Source organism: Augochlora pura, chromosome 11 (genome assembly GCF_028453695.1).
Source record: "Augochlora pura isolate Apur16 chromosome 11, APUR_v2.2.1, whole genome shotgun sequence".
NCBI classification, from domain to species: domain Eukaryota; kingdom Metazoa; phylum Arthropoda; class Insecta; order Hymenoptera; family Halictidae; genus Augochlora; species Augochlora pura.
This window is the reverse complement of record NC_135782.1, coordinates 2,534,956-2,551,729: the sequence shown is the minus strand read 5'-3', so window position 1 is coordinate 2,551,729 and position 16,774 is coordinate 2,534,956. Positions and strand designations below refer to the sequence as shown.

General features: G+C 35.6%; 2 protein-coding genes across 11 annotated transcripts in view; one reads left to right on the top strand and one right to left on the bottom strand.

The window, feature by feature from the left end:
• LOC144476681 (uncharacterized) overlaps positions 1-11,427 on the bottom strand; it is a 39,968-nt gene extending 28,541 nt beyond the window's left edge. For 5 of the 7 annotated variants that reach the window (XR_013495061.1, XR_013495062.1, XR_013495063.1 and 2 more), the window contains exons 1-5: positions 11,034-11,426; positions 8,678-10,609; positions 8,396-8,572; positions 4,599-8,185; positions 4,362-4,514 (exon numbers count right to left, since the gene is read on the bottom strand). Coding sequence is in view for 1 of the 7 variants with exons in the window: in XM_078193797.1 (XP_078049923.1) it covers positions 4,236-4,514; positions 4,599-10,598 (6,279 nt within the window). In the remaining 6 variants the exon portion in view is untranslated. Of the gene's footprint in view, positions 1-3,064; positions 4,515-4,598; positions 10,610-11,033 lie in introns of those variants that run through there. The other 2 variants (XR_013495066.1, XM_078193797.1) reach the window with 2 other exon arrangements.
• A 519-nt stretch (positions 11,428-11,946) lies between these two features.
• Gcl (germ cell-less) lies at positions 11,947-16,762 on the top strand. 4 transcript variants are annotated; one of them, XR_013495067.1, is made up of 10 exons: positions 11,947-12,285; positions 12,437-12,560; positions 12,647-12,743; positions 12,826-13,195; positions 13,273-13,542; positions 13,664-13,723; positions 13,817-14,035; positions 14,122-14,212; positions 14,286-14,511; positions 16,112-16,762. XR_013495067.1 is itself a non-coding variant. In XM_078193800.1 (9 exons), the coding sequence occupies exons 1-9, from the start codon at positions 12,140-12,142 to the stop codon at positions 14,415-14,417; spliced, it is 1,509 nt and encodes a 502-aa protein (XP_078049926.1). In that variant the 5' UTR covers positions 11,947-12,139; the 3' UTR covers positions 14,418-16,104. The 4 variants fall into 4 exon arrangements, 3 of the variants coding, with proteins under 3 accessions (XP_078049926.1, XP_078049927.1, XP_078049928.1); XM_078193800.1 differs by lacking the exon at positions 16,112-16,762 and having other exon boundaries at positions 14,286-16,104; XM_078193802.1 differs by lacking the exon at positions 16,112-16,762 and having other exon boundaries at positions 12,149-12,326; positions 14,286-16,104.
• Positions 16,763-16,774: the final 12 nt, after the last annotated feature.

Here is a 16,774-nt window from a genome sequence, read left to right as displayed (position 1 = left end):
GAATGGTGCACGTTGCTACCATTTCTGATGTCCAGAGAGAACGCGAGAAAGCGAGAGAGCGAGAGAACGAAAGAGAGAGAGAGAGAGAGAGAGAGAGAAGGCACGAAGTTGATACACGTAGCTATGAGAGATAGTAGCAGCAGCCTGAGCTTCCATACTCGATACCATCTTATCGACGTTTCCGGCGGGAAGAAGCATTCCTTCACCCTAGAAGATGTCCGTCATCTGAATTTTCGGAACATGAGTCGTTTGAAATCTAACGAAACTCTAGGTCCAGAGACACGAGAATTCTGAGCTTTGGGGGCCAAAATCTTAACCTTTGGATCTGCTCCATAGCTCGCGCTTTTAGCAGTCTCTGGTACCCAGACAGATCCCTGTACCTCGAAATCTCCATCTTCGTCTCTACTTTGAATTCCTCAAATTGCTAAACTCGAATCCGCCATGATCCCGAAATGTCTAGACGCATCTTAAGATCAGGTAGCCCTCGAATCTAGGTATCCATTTGTAAAAGAGAAAAGCGAATCTTTGTTGCCACCGGAAACGCGCTATGGGAAATGGTCACGGGTGTCCGTTGGCCAAAACAATTTTCGTATGCGTAAGGAAAGGTTAAGCTGCTGGATATAGAACGTCCAATGTATTACGTGCAGATTTATGATATTCCGACAACAAAATACGATATTTTTCCACCGATTATACGTCTAGTCTGTAGGATTATTGTAGCAGTTACGTGTACGGAGGTCTCCAGGCAAATCGGTTGTAAAACGATAGGGAGATACACCATATAGTCGTAAATAAAACCTCCGTCGGCTCAAGTACCATGTGACGAAGTATAATATAACACAAAATAAAATATCTTAGAGTATCTAGTAGTCCCTTGCACGATCTACAGGCGGTTTCCGAAACGGGAAGTAACATTTTTCAGAAGTACGTTCTATTCGATCTCACAGCTTTTGCTAATCAATCCGTTTTTAAACATCTTGAAACCAAAGCTTTAAATTTAGCACATTGCTCTCGAAAAACCTTCTACAAATCGAAAGATTCTACGATGTTAAGAACAATGTTTGATCGTTTATCCAAAACGGAAATAGCAAATCAAACGCAGCTCTAATATTCTTTGCGCAAGTCGAGGTTCAATTGTATATTGTAAAATAGTTAGGCAGCTAGAGATTTTCCTGAATTTTTCTGCGTACCATTTTCGTTGATTTGTCCACGGATTTTTACAGATGAACGTTAACGCGAACGCCGTAAGCGTGAAATGAACGTCAAAGACCTATATCAGTATTACTAGTAATTAAACGAAGGATAACCTCGTGAAGGAAAAACACCCTTCGTAGAGATACTTAATCGATAAGCTAGAATTGTTACTAGACAATTGTCGAACTCTACATTGGTGGTTAAAAATAAATTTGCTTTCTCCATTACGTTACTCTCACTTTTACATAAAGCTTTAGTTCGTAAAGGTTCAAGATCTGTATATACTTGTTGCATGGGTTCCTTGAACTTTCATTTGCAAACTGAGTTTATTTCCAAAATCTACCCACATTATTGTCCGAGCCTAATTAAACGTTGAATCTCGGTTTTACCGTAAACTATTTGAGATCCACCAATGCAAAGTCGCGACCATAGCAAACTTTAACTCTGGAACTATCTAATGATCTCCCTGATCCTTCGTTGAATAAAAAAAGTGATGAGAACTGATTTTGACCGAACAAGCCTATGTCGGAACGAATGAACGTTCCATCAACGATCACGAACGAAGAGATTCGATCGATTCGATAGTTTCGGCGTTAACGATTTCTCGTTTCCTTTACCGTGCTAAATAATTAAATTCGAGTAGCGTGTAGCTTTGTGACATGTACCTTGTACTGCATTAGGGCAAGTACAGAAGAACTTTCGTTCGGTTTCGTTCGAATTCAGACACAATGAAGAAAAATTGTGTTTATGTGAATCACGTGCCAAATTCTAAGATTAAACTGTATATTAATTAAACAAGCATATGCCCGCGATATCCGGGTGATAATGTAGGCTTGCCTTAACATAAGGACCGTTCATTATGAGATAAGAATACCCGAATGCAACCCTCTTAGGGTGTAATCAAACTTCTCCGACCCGCCAGAGGAAAGGAGAGAGAATGGGTGTGCGTGAGCGTGATAGAGAGAGAGAGAGAGAGAGAGAGAGAGAGAGAGAGCTATCAATAATTTTTAAAATGTTGTAACACAAAATTCGCAAAACTTTTCAATTTCAATTTCCTTAGCAAATTACCATTTGCATAGGCTACTTCCTTGAACTGTTTTCCACGTAGAGTGCAAATGTTAGCTTATTCCGAACACGTTTCAGAAATTTTTCAAAAATTTCACATTCTAATTAAATGATTTAGTTACGTGAGTTATGGACAACGTTCCCCAGCGAAACGATTTCGCAGCACCCTGTACCTTCAGTTTAGAGGGTAACTTTGTGTAACAAGCAATTAGTCTTTCGATTATGATCGAATGCCAAGCAGATTTCGTCCCTGTCGCGCGATTGTCACGAGCAACGACTATAATCGCAAAGAACGACGCTCAATATTAATCGAGACTGTGTCCACACCGTTGCTCGTTACAGCCGCCCCGACTAATTACTGTATTTCACATCGAGTGCGGAGATCGACGGGTCCTCCTGCTCCTATTTCTATTTTATTAAGAAAACTCGTAGAATTAGTGGGAACCGAGCTGTTAGACCGTGGACGTTTGTGCAAACTTTCATGTTCACCGAATATTCACGTCTCAATTCTGTTTTATACATTTCTATGCGCTGCGAATGCAGAAAATTAACAATGATCCCAATGTTCGCGACCAGTTCCACGATTTTACGCGTCTCGATCCTTTAGAGCAGGAAGACCCTCTTAAAGTGGCGATCATTGTAAAAACAAAAGCAGTGAAAAAACGCTCAAAGTGCCGAATAAAGGAGACAAGCATGTAAACGTTGTTTGCATTACTTTTAATCACGTTCAATCCTTTTGACTGCCTCCAAAACTCTAAACGATTGTATAAATGAATATCCTTTAATGCAGATATCCAATGTCGTTTAAAAAAAAGCAAGTTCGTAGATAAGTTACTTGTAGGTATAGTACCGTTAACAGACAACCTATTCATACGTCGTATATTGGAGCTTTAAATACCGATAATTGCTTACGGCTACGTGAAGATGGTAGCAAAAAATACTATAGAGTATTCTCATTTTACAAATATATTTTCATATGTACCTACACGCACATAAGAGCTACAGTCTACAAAATCTTTAATCGATCAACTTTTTCGGAGATCTTTTTATAAAAATTTATCCTTCAATTTTTAATGTCGCTCGTTAACTAATTCGCTTCGTAAGCTGCAAAAGTACTTTACATGTCGTACTGCCGGCTTTCACATGTACAGGCACATGTGTATCAAACTCTTCTCGCTGAATCGTACTATTGTTGGAACTATTAATTTATATCTTAAAAAAAAAATGATTTTTTGAAAGAAAATTAAATATTCCAAAATGATTAACAATAATATAAAAGTTTGACAGTCCCAACAATAACACGATAACCGATTCATACAATAGCGATCGAAGTGTTTAGAAAAAAAGAAAAAAAAAATTACAAACTTTCTCGAACAAAACTCAATATTTCTAGTTAAAAAATATATACCGTATAAAATAGATGTTCCTTCATAATAGAAGGATAATAACTTGTAAAAGTAACTAAAATAATATAAATTATATAACGATGGACCTAACTGTAAATATTCCAAACGCTAAATAAATCCGAACATGAAAATACTACGATTTGAAATGACATGATCTATTCAAAATATGAATTAATGAGAATCAATAAAGAATGTGAATATTTATCGAATCAATCAAAAGAAACGGAATCATATATCTTAATTTTGATGTTACAAAAGCCATACTTTTGAGTAATATATTAAACTGGGAACATTCTAAGCCGACGTACTCCTTATAATGTATTGGTTCAGCGATAAACTATTCAGATAATATATCATTAACAATACGTCCTTGGTATTTAACGTGTTCAAAATAAAATGCGTGAACACTTCGTAGCATTGCTCCATGTGGAACTGTGCTACACAAAATCTCTCCTAGTAATGTCGTAGTAACAATATTATTAATGTAATGGCAAAACTGTTTGGAAACGTAACGTCTCTAATCGTTACTTTTAACAATAATCGGTGGAACTAGCATTATACTACACCTGTTTAGTTCAACCCATGTTTCATTTTATGAACCCTCATGTCCTCGACATGGTAAAACGATAAATCACAAATCTCACAAACGAAATTATGGTAAACGCTCATGTGTATATTGTATAACTCTTCACTCACAAACGAAACGACCGTTGGACAGTAGGTGCAAAAAAAGGTTGGTGTAGTTTGCAGCGACACATCGCAGCTGGGGACATTTTGATTGACCGGCCCTGAGTACTCATTCGACGTCACCTGATAAATCTCACCAGTTCCAGAATAATCAATAATGTTCTGCGAATTAAACAGTAACAAAAGAATTCATTTTTCGGAAAGGATACGTGCTTTTAACAGATTTGTCTGAATAACGCAATATACCTGTGACTGTGCTACATAAGGGTCTACCGAAACCACTGGGTTGCTATAAACTGGCTGATAGATATGTTGTTGTTGTCCTTGTTGCTGTCTCACGTCCACTACTGGCAAACTTTGCATACTGGGCGCATTTTGATTAATTACTATCGACATCCCACCTGCTGTAGGATTTTTACAATAAAAAGCAGGTGATACGGTTGGCGCTAGTGTTTGATTAGGCACCTGTTGCGCCATTTGCTGAGGCTGTACAGGCCCTTGACCATTCGTAGTGTAAACAGTATTAGAATTGGGGTACTGAGAGTACATTGTTGTGGGAGGATTATTCGACCTCACTTGGTTCTGAATGTTGTGCGACGTCTGGATATAACTCTGGTTGCCGTTTGTGTAGTTCGCATTGTTGTTTGCTACAGCATTATCGATACTATGACTTGCAAACACTTTAATCTTCCCATTTTCGTCTTTGGAATATGTATATGTCGTCGGCATGGCTGGGATGGGCTTAGAATAAGTATTGTAGCCCTCTAGTTGATTAATGTACTTGTTCTTGCTCCTAACAGTACCTACATTGTCTCTCCTGGGAACATTCGTTCTATGAGGTGTGTGCGAATTTGTTTTACATACAGATGTATTAACAGGATTCTGCCGATTTCTAGTATCAGAATCAACTCTGGGTGCCGTTGGAAGACTCTGTGCATTGGGAGAACCACTTTCCACTGCTGTGGGAACCTTTTCAATCGATCGGATAAAAGAACTTGGTATAGTTAATTTACGAAAAATATTACAAGCCGGCAGATTCTTATGGTACGCTGTTTTTACGGAAGCCTGTGAAGAAGAAACGGGAGGAATGTGCTTCGTAGTTAACAATTTCACGTTGGTCGCTGTTCCTGGATAGAGATTGGACAGGATTGGAATCTGGACAGTCTTTCCAAAGACTATCTGTCCATTCTGCGGAAGTTTGTTAGCATCTATGTTCTGTTCGGTGAAGTTTACAAGTTGCTGAGAAGTTCCCTCAGAAGACACTTTTGCTTGTTTTTGAACTGCGTGAGTCAAGAGATGCTCCTGAAGTTCTTCAACAGATCCACAAGCATACTTGCACGCCTTGCATTCATGCAAGGTGCTAATATCTTCCAAAAGATCTTCTAATTTTTTTACACGTAGAAATCCATGCACTTGTTTCGTTGCATTGTTTGTTTCTGTTGGTTTGTTTGGAGGTGGAATAGGTTGTGAAGTAGTGTTTAACGTACCTACCGTGCCGGTAGATACAATTTGCTTTTCTTTAAATCTGTCTGTCACTGCCAACTCGTTCTGTGACTCTGTATGATCAGTCAAGTCTATCACCAACTCGTTTTCAGAATCCTCCTCCTCATTACCTTCCAATGTATTGATTAATTTCTCCCTTTCAAGGTCAGCCTTAGACTTTGAACACTGTGCAGTCTGTTCCTGCATTACATGATTTCGTTCATCAATTTTTTCTTCTGTAGCTTGATCTCCTTTATTAATCTGCTCCTTTAACACTTCAACTTCTTTATCAGTTACATCTTCTGTCTGTGGATCACCTTTGTCAGCTTGTTCCCCTGCATCTTCATCACCTTTATCAGATACCTGATCTGTCAGATTTTCAAGCATTGAAGTATACTTCTTAATCGTCGCTTTGTTACTATTTCCAAGTTGAAAAGTACTACCTGGGTCATGTCTATTATTGTGTTCGTTTAACAATTCCTCTGAAATGAAACCAGTACAGCATAGTTGACAAATATGTTTTACTTTTCGATAGAGTACCATAGAAGTTATTGCAACTATGTCCTTTATATTTTTTAATACTTCCGCGTGGTAGCAATTGAGATGCTCTTCGAGAACATCCAAGTTCTGACAATATAGCATACAATATGAACATTGGAACCACGGTCGACTCATATAGTGATCAAACCAGTGTTCATTGAACTCCTCAATAGTTGCACTGCTCGCCATACAAATTTTGCAAATGAACGCTAGCGCTGTATTTGTAAGGGACTTTACAAACTGAGGATTCGCGGCGTGCTTGTGCCTGCTTTTCATATGTTCGTACAACTCTGTTTTGTTTCGAGTAATTATCTTACACATTTTACAAATTAAACGCCACTTTATTGGCTTCACCTTTGCATTAACTTCTTTGCAATTCGGTTCATGTACCTTTAAGTGGTCTTCTGCATTGAAAACTGTTTTGCATTTCGAACAAACATATTCTGCAACATAAATGTAATTGTCTAGACATTTATAAGTAACAAATTCACCTGGGTTAGATGCCACACTCAGCTTCTTGGATGTTAAGTTCAGCAGAGAAATTTTGGGAAATGATTGTTTACTTGCTAGCCAGAATGGATCTTTTGTATGGTTTACCCAATGACGGTAAAAGAGTGGTCCAATTCCAATGAACATTACTTTGCAAATATTGCAACGAAAGTCCATTTTACAGTCTTTCTTGAAACGTACATGCATTTCTAGATGTTGACGCACATCTTGCACCGAGCTAAATATCATTCCGCAAGTAGCACAGAATAAATTTGGAGATCGGCCACTCTTTGCACGATTCTGATTACAAACTGAATATTCTGGAAGGCGATAATGAGTCTCGAAACATTCCATGCTTCGGAACAATACTCCACAAGTGTGACATAGGAGAACTATCTCAATTCGCAGACAGCCGAAGTTGGTGTCTGCTACGTTATGACACTGACATATCTTAAACAATGCTTTTCTCGTCCCGCACGGAATTTGAATATTAGAATTACTTTCTCGATGGTTTAATTTAGATATCATTGAAGCTTTCTCATCTATAGATTTAACATCTTTTGGTATGTGTTCTTTGTGATTTTGCAGAGGTGGTGTTTCTAAACTACTCGTTTTACTCTCATTCAAGTTCATTGGAGATTTTTCAACTGAATGAGTAGGTTTTGTCACAGAATTGTTTGCCCTCCGAGTATCTGATTCTGGAATATTAACGTCATTTTCCTGCTTGTTTAGGTTTTCAGCATCACATGCTTCTTGCAGTTCTAATTCCGTGTGTAAAAAAATATGAGCTGCCAAATCTGATTCTGTTGGAAACTCATGCTTACATACACTACATTCGTTTGTCAATTTGGATGGTCTACAAAGTTTGTGCTTCCTTGACAAACTCTGTTTGGATTTCGCTTCCTTTATTTTTTTATGTAGACTTTTTTGCCGAGATTCTGTTTGATCTCCATCGATGCATGGTCTACATGAAGATGCAACTTGAGAAGTACTATCTTCAATAGGAGACTGTTGTAGGTCTTTTTCTGGTGTCAAAAGTGAAAATAGTAATTTTTTTTTAGCCTTCTGCTGACATTGCTTTGTATGTGTACTCAAATGTTGTTGTAAAACAACATACTCCTCAAAGAAAAGATCACAAACAATGCATTTATAAGTACTGGAAACTTCCTTAGATTTGATAGTATCTTTCTTCTCTGCAAGTTTCTTATGTTTTGTCGGAGAAGTTATGTAAACACATGATAACATAGCTTTCTCTATATCTGTCTTACAATTCCCAATTCTTATATCTTCCGATTGATTTTTGTTTGGAGAACTTGCGTGACCTAGAACATAAAGATGTTTTGTATTATTTAAAAAATTCTTCCCTGTCATATTAGTTTTTATTGCAATAGTGTTGGAAGTAATAAGTATTGCTTTCTTAGTTGTAATTTCTGTAAGTTTAATAAATAGTCTACTAGGCTTTTGTGGATAAGTGAAAGAGAGTGTGTTTAATTGTTTGATAGATTGTTTTGAAAGATATGGAGATACAATACCATGTCCAATGATGCTGTCAGACGTCATCTTGTATATTCTTCCTTTCTTAGGGGTTATGGATTTCTTGAAAACCGATTCTCTTTCCACACTTCCTTTCCTCCCCCTTTGTATTTTGTGTGCATAAACAGATTTGTCAAATTTTGATTTAACAGTCATATTCTTTGAACAAGACATGTCTGAAATTAGATCATTTTTAGTTGTATGTGTAACATTAGAATTTAGTAAAATATTTATATTCTTCTCAGTCAGTTTTTTAACTTCCATGACTGAATATGTATTACCAGATGGAATTTTAATATGCTGACAATCTACCAAGCAAATCTTTGGCTGTTTATACAATTTATATTTTTGTATTAACTCATTTTCAGATAACAATGGTTTTAGTATATATTGCTGCATTTCTGAATTTTTATGAACAGATTCATCTACAGAACATGCATCATGCTTTGAAGTATGTTCAAAACATAGTTCTGAAGATAAGCTGGAAATTTCTTGAATTACATCCTCTGATGCATCCAAACTACACCTCCCATTTTCAGTTTCAACATCAACTTCTTCACCTTTAACACCTGCATCTTCATATTCAAAACTTTCCTTACCATTTTCATCATCTGCTTCATTCTGTACTTCAACATCCACTTCTTTGTTTCTGTTATTTGTCTCTACACTCTGAATGTCTAGATTTCCTTCCTCAACATCTATATCTTCATTCTCAACATCCACATCTTCATTTTCGACATCTATATCTTCATTCTCAACATCCACATCTTCATTTTCGACATCTATATCTTCATTTTCGACATCTATATCTTCATTCTCAATATCCACATCTTCATTTTCAACATCTATATCTTTATTCTCAACATCCACATCTTCATTTTCGACATCTACATCTTCATTTTCGACATCCACATATTCATTTTTGATATTTACACCTTCATTTTCAATATTTACACCTTCATTTTCAACATTTACATCTTCATCTTGAACATTTAATTTTTCTTGTACTTCATCAATGTTTATGTTCTCAAGATCCATTCCTTCTTTCTTGTTATTGACTTCTACATTCTGAATGGCTAGATTTCTTTCTATAATTTTTTCACTAGTAACTTCATTTAATTTACTAGAAATGCATACTTCTTGAGATGTTCTGACCTGAACATCTTCATTGCATTTATCAGCAGTTATTGCAATTTCCTGTCCTGGAAAATCCCATCTTCCTTTTTTCGCTTCATACCATCCATCATTATCATCTTCACTATCAGTATCATCAAAGATTTTATTTTTTCTTCTAGATTTCCTCTTAATTTTGGGTATGTCATTACTATCTGCTTCACTAATATTATCAGCAACACTGTCATTCTGGAGACAATTATTTCCATTAGTGCTTATCAATGAAGGTTCTGGTATCAACCCAACTTCCTCAGTTTGAGTTACAGCTATATGTTGTTTGACTGTTGACTGTTCTACTGTGCAGTATTGTTTATTCGATGTCACTCTTGCAAAGGATTGTGCTAACTTATTAATTACTTCATCTATTCTATTTAATACTATAATCGGCTGCTTAATAGTTTTTAGTAAATCTTTTTTACATTGTTCATTCTTGCTAGATCTTTGTACTTTGGAAGTCACTGTACTTCTTAACTGATGTTTTTTACATAAAGGCTTAGGTTGCTTCTGTGCTGCATTTTTGTCAACATTTTTCTGCACATTCTCATTAACATTATTATCCACATTTTTATTAATTTTATTACTTTCCGTTTCAATATGGATTTGTTTCCCATCTTTGCTATGTGTTTTTATACTAATAGTACTTTTCCTCTTTTTTCTTTCATATCCATAAAACTTATGCTGTGAATTGTCTAATGAAGGTCTTCTAACAGATTCAACATTAGATGATATTTTTCTACCCAGTTTCTTCAAGTCTTGGTCTGATAATCTTACGAGTGACACAGACACTGGTTTACATACTAATTTACAAAATTCACTTAAATAATTACTTCCACTTGGTAACTGATTTACCCTGCTAGGTTCAGGATTCTTTCTCAAATTATATACTCTATATGCTGCTATTCGAAGTTTATATCTAGGCTTTTGTAACACTGATTCTCTAGTATTTTCATCTTTACACGAACATTCATTTTTAAATGAACAATCAATTGCGTTCAAACCTGAGCTTAATTCTTCATTTGTATTCATCATTCCTATTAAACCTAAAGAAATGATTACCTTAGAAATTGCTGTAAAATTTCACATCTCCTGTATCCTTATAGTTTTATAAGAAAAACTATGTAATTGTAAAATTTTAGCCATAAAATTTATCTCATATTCATAGGAGCTTCTTGCAATTAATACTTAACAATTTTTACTGTCTTTGTTATTAAAATTAAGTCATAATGGTACAAAGACATAAAATAAGACGTACCAATATTATACCGAAAATAAATGAAATTTAAATGAGTTCTTCCAGTTTTCTTATAATTTAAAAGCTTAATAATTAAAGCGATTCGTTAAAACACATGAGACTGATTGAATGAAAGATTAATATTGTTTACAAAAAACAAGGTTACATAGCTCCGTCAAAATGAGAATCAGATCTTTGTAATCAGATAAATTATAACGATGTTTCAATAATACCTTATTCGTCTTCGTATTTTTTGGAATATTTATACTAATATGGAGCGTTTCTCGTAATAATTAATTTTTATATATTGCGAACATATAAATCACCGTTATTCTTATGCGAACCGCACATAACGAAATCCAACGAAACCTGACACTGACACATTGCATGGCAACCAATAGCAACGCTTTGTAAGTTGTGTTCGACATGCGCATTATGTCTAAAAGTGAGTCAGTTTACGTATTCATGTTTACCATTTGATTTTCTATACATACGCATGTATTTATCATTGATATGCTAGAAATATTCTTATACCAACGAGTCTTATGAAACTTTTTGGCAACATTGTAATAGAGAAAAAGATTAAATATTCATATAAACCCTGAATATTTGCAGCCTTGATTGTATGGATGCTGTCGTGTGCATTTACATGTAGTCCCTAATCACATCGAATATCCATATAATGGCGCCTTTACGATAACACTTAAGTTTATGTTTTGCTAACATAATATACTTAAATAAGTATATTTTATATACTTATTATAAACACATGATTTTTGCAATCTACATTGCTGTAAAAAGGAAAGGCCATTTCATGTAATACATATATTTATTATGACAATAGTCGAATAACTTTCGATGAAAGTATTAACGCATATTCGCAAGAATCGACTTACGAAGATGAAACTTCGAATGGCCCTGTATCCTGTTTGTTCCTTTTATGGCTAACGCACGTGGCACACTTTCACCCAAGCGAGAAAACGCACGCAATTGGATGAGCCTGGAATGAAGCATTCTATCCGCAAACAGTGTGTATCCTTATTCAAGTTGTGACGTCACATCTTTTGTTACGTCACATGTTTACATGAACGTATGCATTTGGGCATGCGTGTACATATGTTGAAGGTTTCTACGGAGCCACCTATTTACATACATATGTATATGCGAGCGAGCCTTCTTGTGTTGCGTGTATACTGAACACTGTGTGTTGTGGCGTGGCGCGAGCCTTTTACGACTAAGGCAGGTTCTTCGCATCAGAAAACAATGTCGAGGACTCTCGGATGTTCGCCAATATTTAAACTTGAAATTTTCTATACGTATTAGAGAGAAACGTGACAAAATGGGAAGTTACGCGAGTCGAATTGCGTCGATGTCAAACAGCGCAGTGCACTCTGTGTACCGTGGTCGTAAACGAAAGTGCATCGAGGAAGATGACTTCGATTCTGAATCAGACTACATTGATCGTACCCTGCAAACGCCGAAAAAGTACACCCACAACAATACTACGCTTATTTTCTTAATAGCGAGTAAAGAGGAACTCTGTTTTCTACATTATTGACGTAGCAATGTCAACGTGTTTCTCTGTTCATGTTTCCTAGCCATTCATATAGCAATCATTCGTTTTGTATATTTCCAGGAGAAAATTGCTGACAACAGCACAGTACATATATAAAACTCTATTTCAAGAAGAAAAAGGCAGCGATATAACTGTGCTCATGTTAGGAAAAGCATGGAGGTTACATAAAGTTTATATTAGCCAGGTAATGTCATTGAGTTGATGCTAACATAATATTTTGTTGTATTCTATTTGTGAATGGTCATTCATGATACATACATACATTTTCAGAGCCCATATTTTGCAAGTATGTTTTCTGGATCTTGGAGGGAAGCGAATGAGACAGTTATCAGTGTGGAAATTGCTGACCCTAACATCACATTGGATTGTAAATAGTATTTATAAAAATATTTATAAATGTTCTTCTGTGATCGAGCATAAATATTTTTGTTAATTTGAAATACTTTCAGCTCTTTTGACAGTCTTTGGTTCCTTTTACCAGGATGAAGTCAGTTTGGAACCAAAAGATGTCATATCGATTTTGGCTACCTCCACTTTATTTCAATTGCAAGGGTTGATCGACCAATGCACAGATATCATGGTGGAAACAACAAACATAAAAACTGTTGTTCCTTATTACAATGCTGCTGTATCATATGGTGTACCAATGGTAAAAGCAGCAGCCAAACGGTGGCTAGAAGTAAATCTTTTAGGATATGGATGGCTACATCCAACTTTCTTGAAGGAAATCACACCAGATCTAATGGCTGAGTTAATTGCTAGCCCTGATTTAATTGCTATGCAAACTGAGTTCTGTATATATATGATGCTCAGAGTATGGTGAGCAACAGTATATTCCATTGAACAACTGTTTCTATGTATATGGTTCTTGTATATTACAACAAATTTTGTTTCAGGCTCTTTGTTCATGTACACAATAAAGAAGAAACATTACAAATTGATGAGTACTTCAGAAATCACAAATGGACAGAAGCTTTTCTTATAACTGAGGAAGGCAGGGAATTCGCGGCGCCTTTTAAAGCACTGAGAATGAAGTACCTTTTATTACACGATCAAGATGTTAAGATATTATATAGTGACAATTTGATACCACATGAATGGCTGCACAACGCGTACAAGGAGCAATGGTTACATTTATTACGAATAGACGCGAATAAAGATCGAGGGTAAGTTGGGGAATTTGCATGTTTCTTACATGTATTCCTGATCTATGCTTAGGGCAATGGACGTAGTAATGTGCTTCTCGAAAATGTGCCTTCTTTTTCTTCCCTTCCTTTTTATATCCAGCTTCGAGGACAGAATATTCACTCTGAAAAACCTACTCTCTTGTTTGTCAATCTACTTTAGGTACCTATGATAACTATTCTACAAGTAACAGAGCGATCAAATGGCAATAAAAGGATAACAGTATTGTAATAATGCATTTTTTAAATATTTTAGACCAAAACAAATGAGTGAAGAGGAATTCGCACGCGAATGTTTCCGTTGTGGAAGATGCATTGAAAAAGTCGGCGAGCATACTTGGAGATGGACAGCGTTTCACTTTGGACTAAATTTGGTCGTATGCTTGGACAGCACTACTTTGAGGATTAAGAGAAATCATAGATTAGACACAGACCTTATTAAAGCTAATCACAGCAAGCACAATATAATTTTAAAGTGAGTACACTCACAAACTTGTTCAAGAGCTTAACCAGCACCTTACATCTCCATCGATAATTCTACATAAACACATGTGTCCATAGGGTAAGTTTAATTTCATTGGATGAACAACGTCAAGAGAAACACATTCAGAGTTCCGGTATGCTTAGATTATTACTCCACAAAAATGAAGAGGTAAGCAAACAATTATTTATATTTGTTTTATATACTAAAATTTCATGGAAATAACATATGTTTAATTTTATAGAAACTAGTGATGTCTTTGGACAAAGAACTTACTTATCCGTTGTATATATCGGTCAACATGCAAGTGGTAACACCGTTTGTATCCACGGAAGAGGAAAAGTCGGCCGACATAGTCATATTCTCAAATACTTAGCACTTCGAGGATTCAAAACCATTGAGTCCCGATGAATATACGCTTGTTTCATATACTAATCCAAGCGTTCCATTTTCTTAACACTTTTTTACGAGTAAGTGTTATATAATTTTTTACTTTTATTCAGAACCATTTGAATTGTATCTTTTTAATATGCATTTTGTCATCTGCCCGCATAACGTTTATACTGTGGAGATATTGATTTTTTAATTAAACCTTCTACAAACTAGAGATCTAGTCGACTAAATATAATCGCGGCATTAGTACGAGACAAATATGACTTGTTTCGTTAGTACTTTTGGAGCAGTGAATATTTAGAGACTTATTTTTTTACAAGTAAATTCTAAAAAGAAACTCAGAGAAAAATCATGAATTGACGTTCGGTAAAAACTAAAAAAATTTCAAGAGAGCTTAATTGTAATTCTGGCTCGCCATCAGAATGCTGGTATCATACAAAATGCTACAGTATTAAAGCAATCGTTTGCTTTCACTGTTGTTGATGCATTTATATATTTATATCGCAACGAGGATATTAATAATCAATTCTATGAATTTTAAGTTGAAAAATTTCATATGTTCATATAAGAGAACACATGGTAATTATAAAAGTGATATCATAGACACGTTGATCGAGTGATTCTGTGTCTTCCGGCCAGCTATCGATATGTCGACCGTCGTGCCTTCTGAATACCGATTACGAAAGAGTATTATGTACAGAATATTCTATTATGACAAGAATGGCGTCAGCCTTTTATACGATGTTTTTCATTTTTGAAATATTGACTGCACAATTACATTTTTTCAATCGATCATCGCGCAAAATACTCACGTTCCTTCGATTCCAATCCATTCTACATGGTGCTATAATTCAATAAGTGAAGAATTTACTCCAATTAATGATTAAGTCTTTTCTACACTTAACGAGCGCTCTTAACTTCTAATTATCCCCTTGATAGAGAAATATATGTTCTAATGTAGTACTTGCTGTATTATTCCAGTCCTTACCTCTACTTTAGCATTTCAATCGATAGCTTAATAAGAAACAATATAGAATAAGTGATAGTAAACAAAAAAATAGTACAGATTGTTCTCAATGAAATGACATTGATTTAATGCATGAAAGTAGATGCATTTTTTTACATTTGGAATTTATTTATGTGTTGAAACAAATTTCATTAACTATTGACTTGAGAATTTTTCTCAATGACGCATCATTATCAATTCAAACGGATCTGTGATCTTGCAATGCGCTAAAAAATTATTTTATGTAATGAAGCGAGTTGGCAATTTTTAAATGACTATCTATATAAGGCGATTTGTTTAAATTTCATGCCACCTCTGAATCATGGTTTCTGTTTCCTTGTTTTTTTTTTGGTAACCATTCAATACTTTATTGGCAGAATAATCTCTGTACATAGTGATTGACGCGTACAATGTAATATTGATATCGTACGATAATAAATATTACAATACAACTGAACAACATTGACGTGGACATTGTCTTGATATCTTTCAGAGGATACCTGATGAATTTTGTTAATTAAACGTAACGTGTACATCATATCGATATGAGGTTCATGTTAAACTGATGGAACAGTCCGAATGAAAATATGTATATGCTATTCGCGATTTCTTCCCTTTTTCGTTTGCTGTCGCCTTCTATGCTTTCTTTTACGCTCGATATGCTTGAACAGGTGGCAGTGTAGCCAAATGGCATTATGTCAAAGTATGCCTCGTAATCGTGAGTGGACGATATGTATGGAACGACTATCGCTGGGAGTTCCCGCCTGGATTTTGAAATGAGAACCCAAACGAATAGTTTCGTTACATTCCGCTGTCTATGATTCACTACGGATTACAGACGCGCGCCAGAAAGGAAATGGAACGTTTAAAAAAATGGGTGTCATCATCGTTTAATTTTTATTGGTTAGACGTCACAGTTTCTATGGTCATCATGGATCACGGTACATCGACAGGACAAGAGGTTTTCACTTATGTTTGCCTTCTATGGACGTATCACGATGCTTCGTGAGTTCTCTTGTTATCTTATTGTTTACTCTTTTGTATTTTTTGGCGGGTCAATTTTACGTTTGCCATGCGCGTAAACTCTGTATGCAATAAAGGGAAAGAATTAGTGTGTACAGTCGGGTCCGAGTAATCATTCGGAATAAGTGAACTCACCCTACGATTGGAACGAATTGCATTACACGAGTATAATAATCGGTTTACCGACATTTATGCAAATGTAGGTTTTTCGTATAGAACTATAGATCGTGGAACTCCGAACGGCAGATATAAATTCTTTTGCTTCTAGTATACAGGACTGTATAGGTTACGAGTAAAATAAAAACCACATG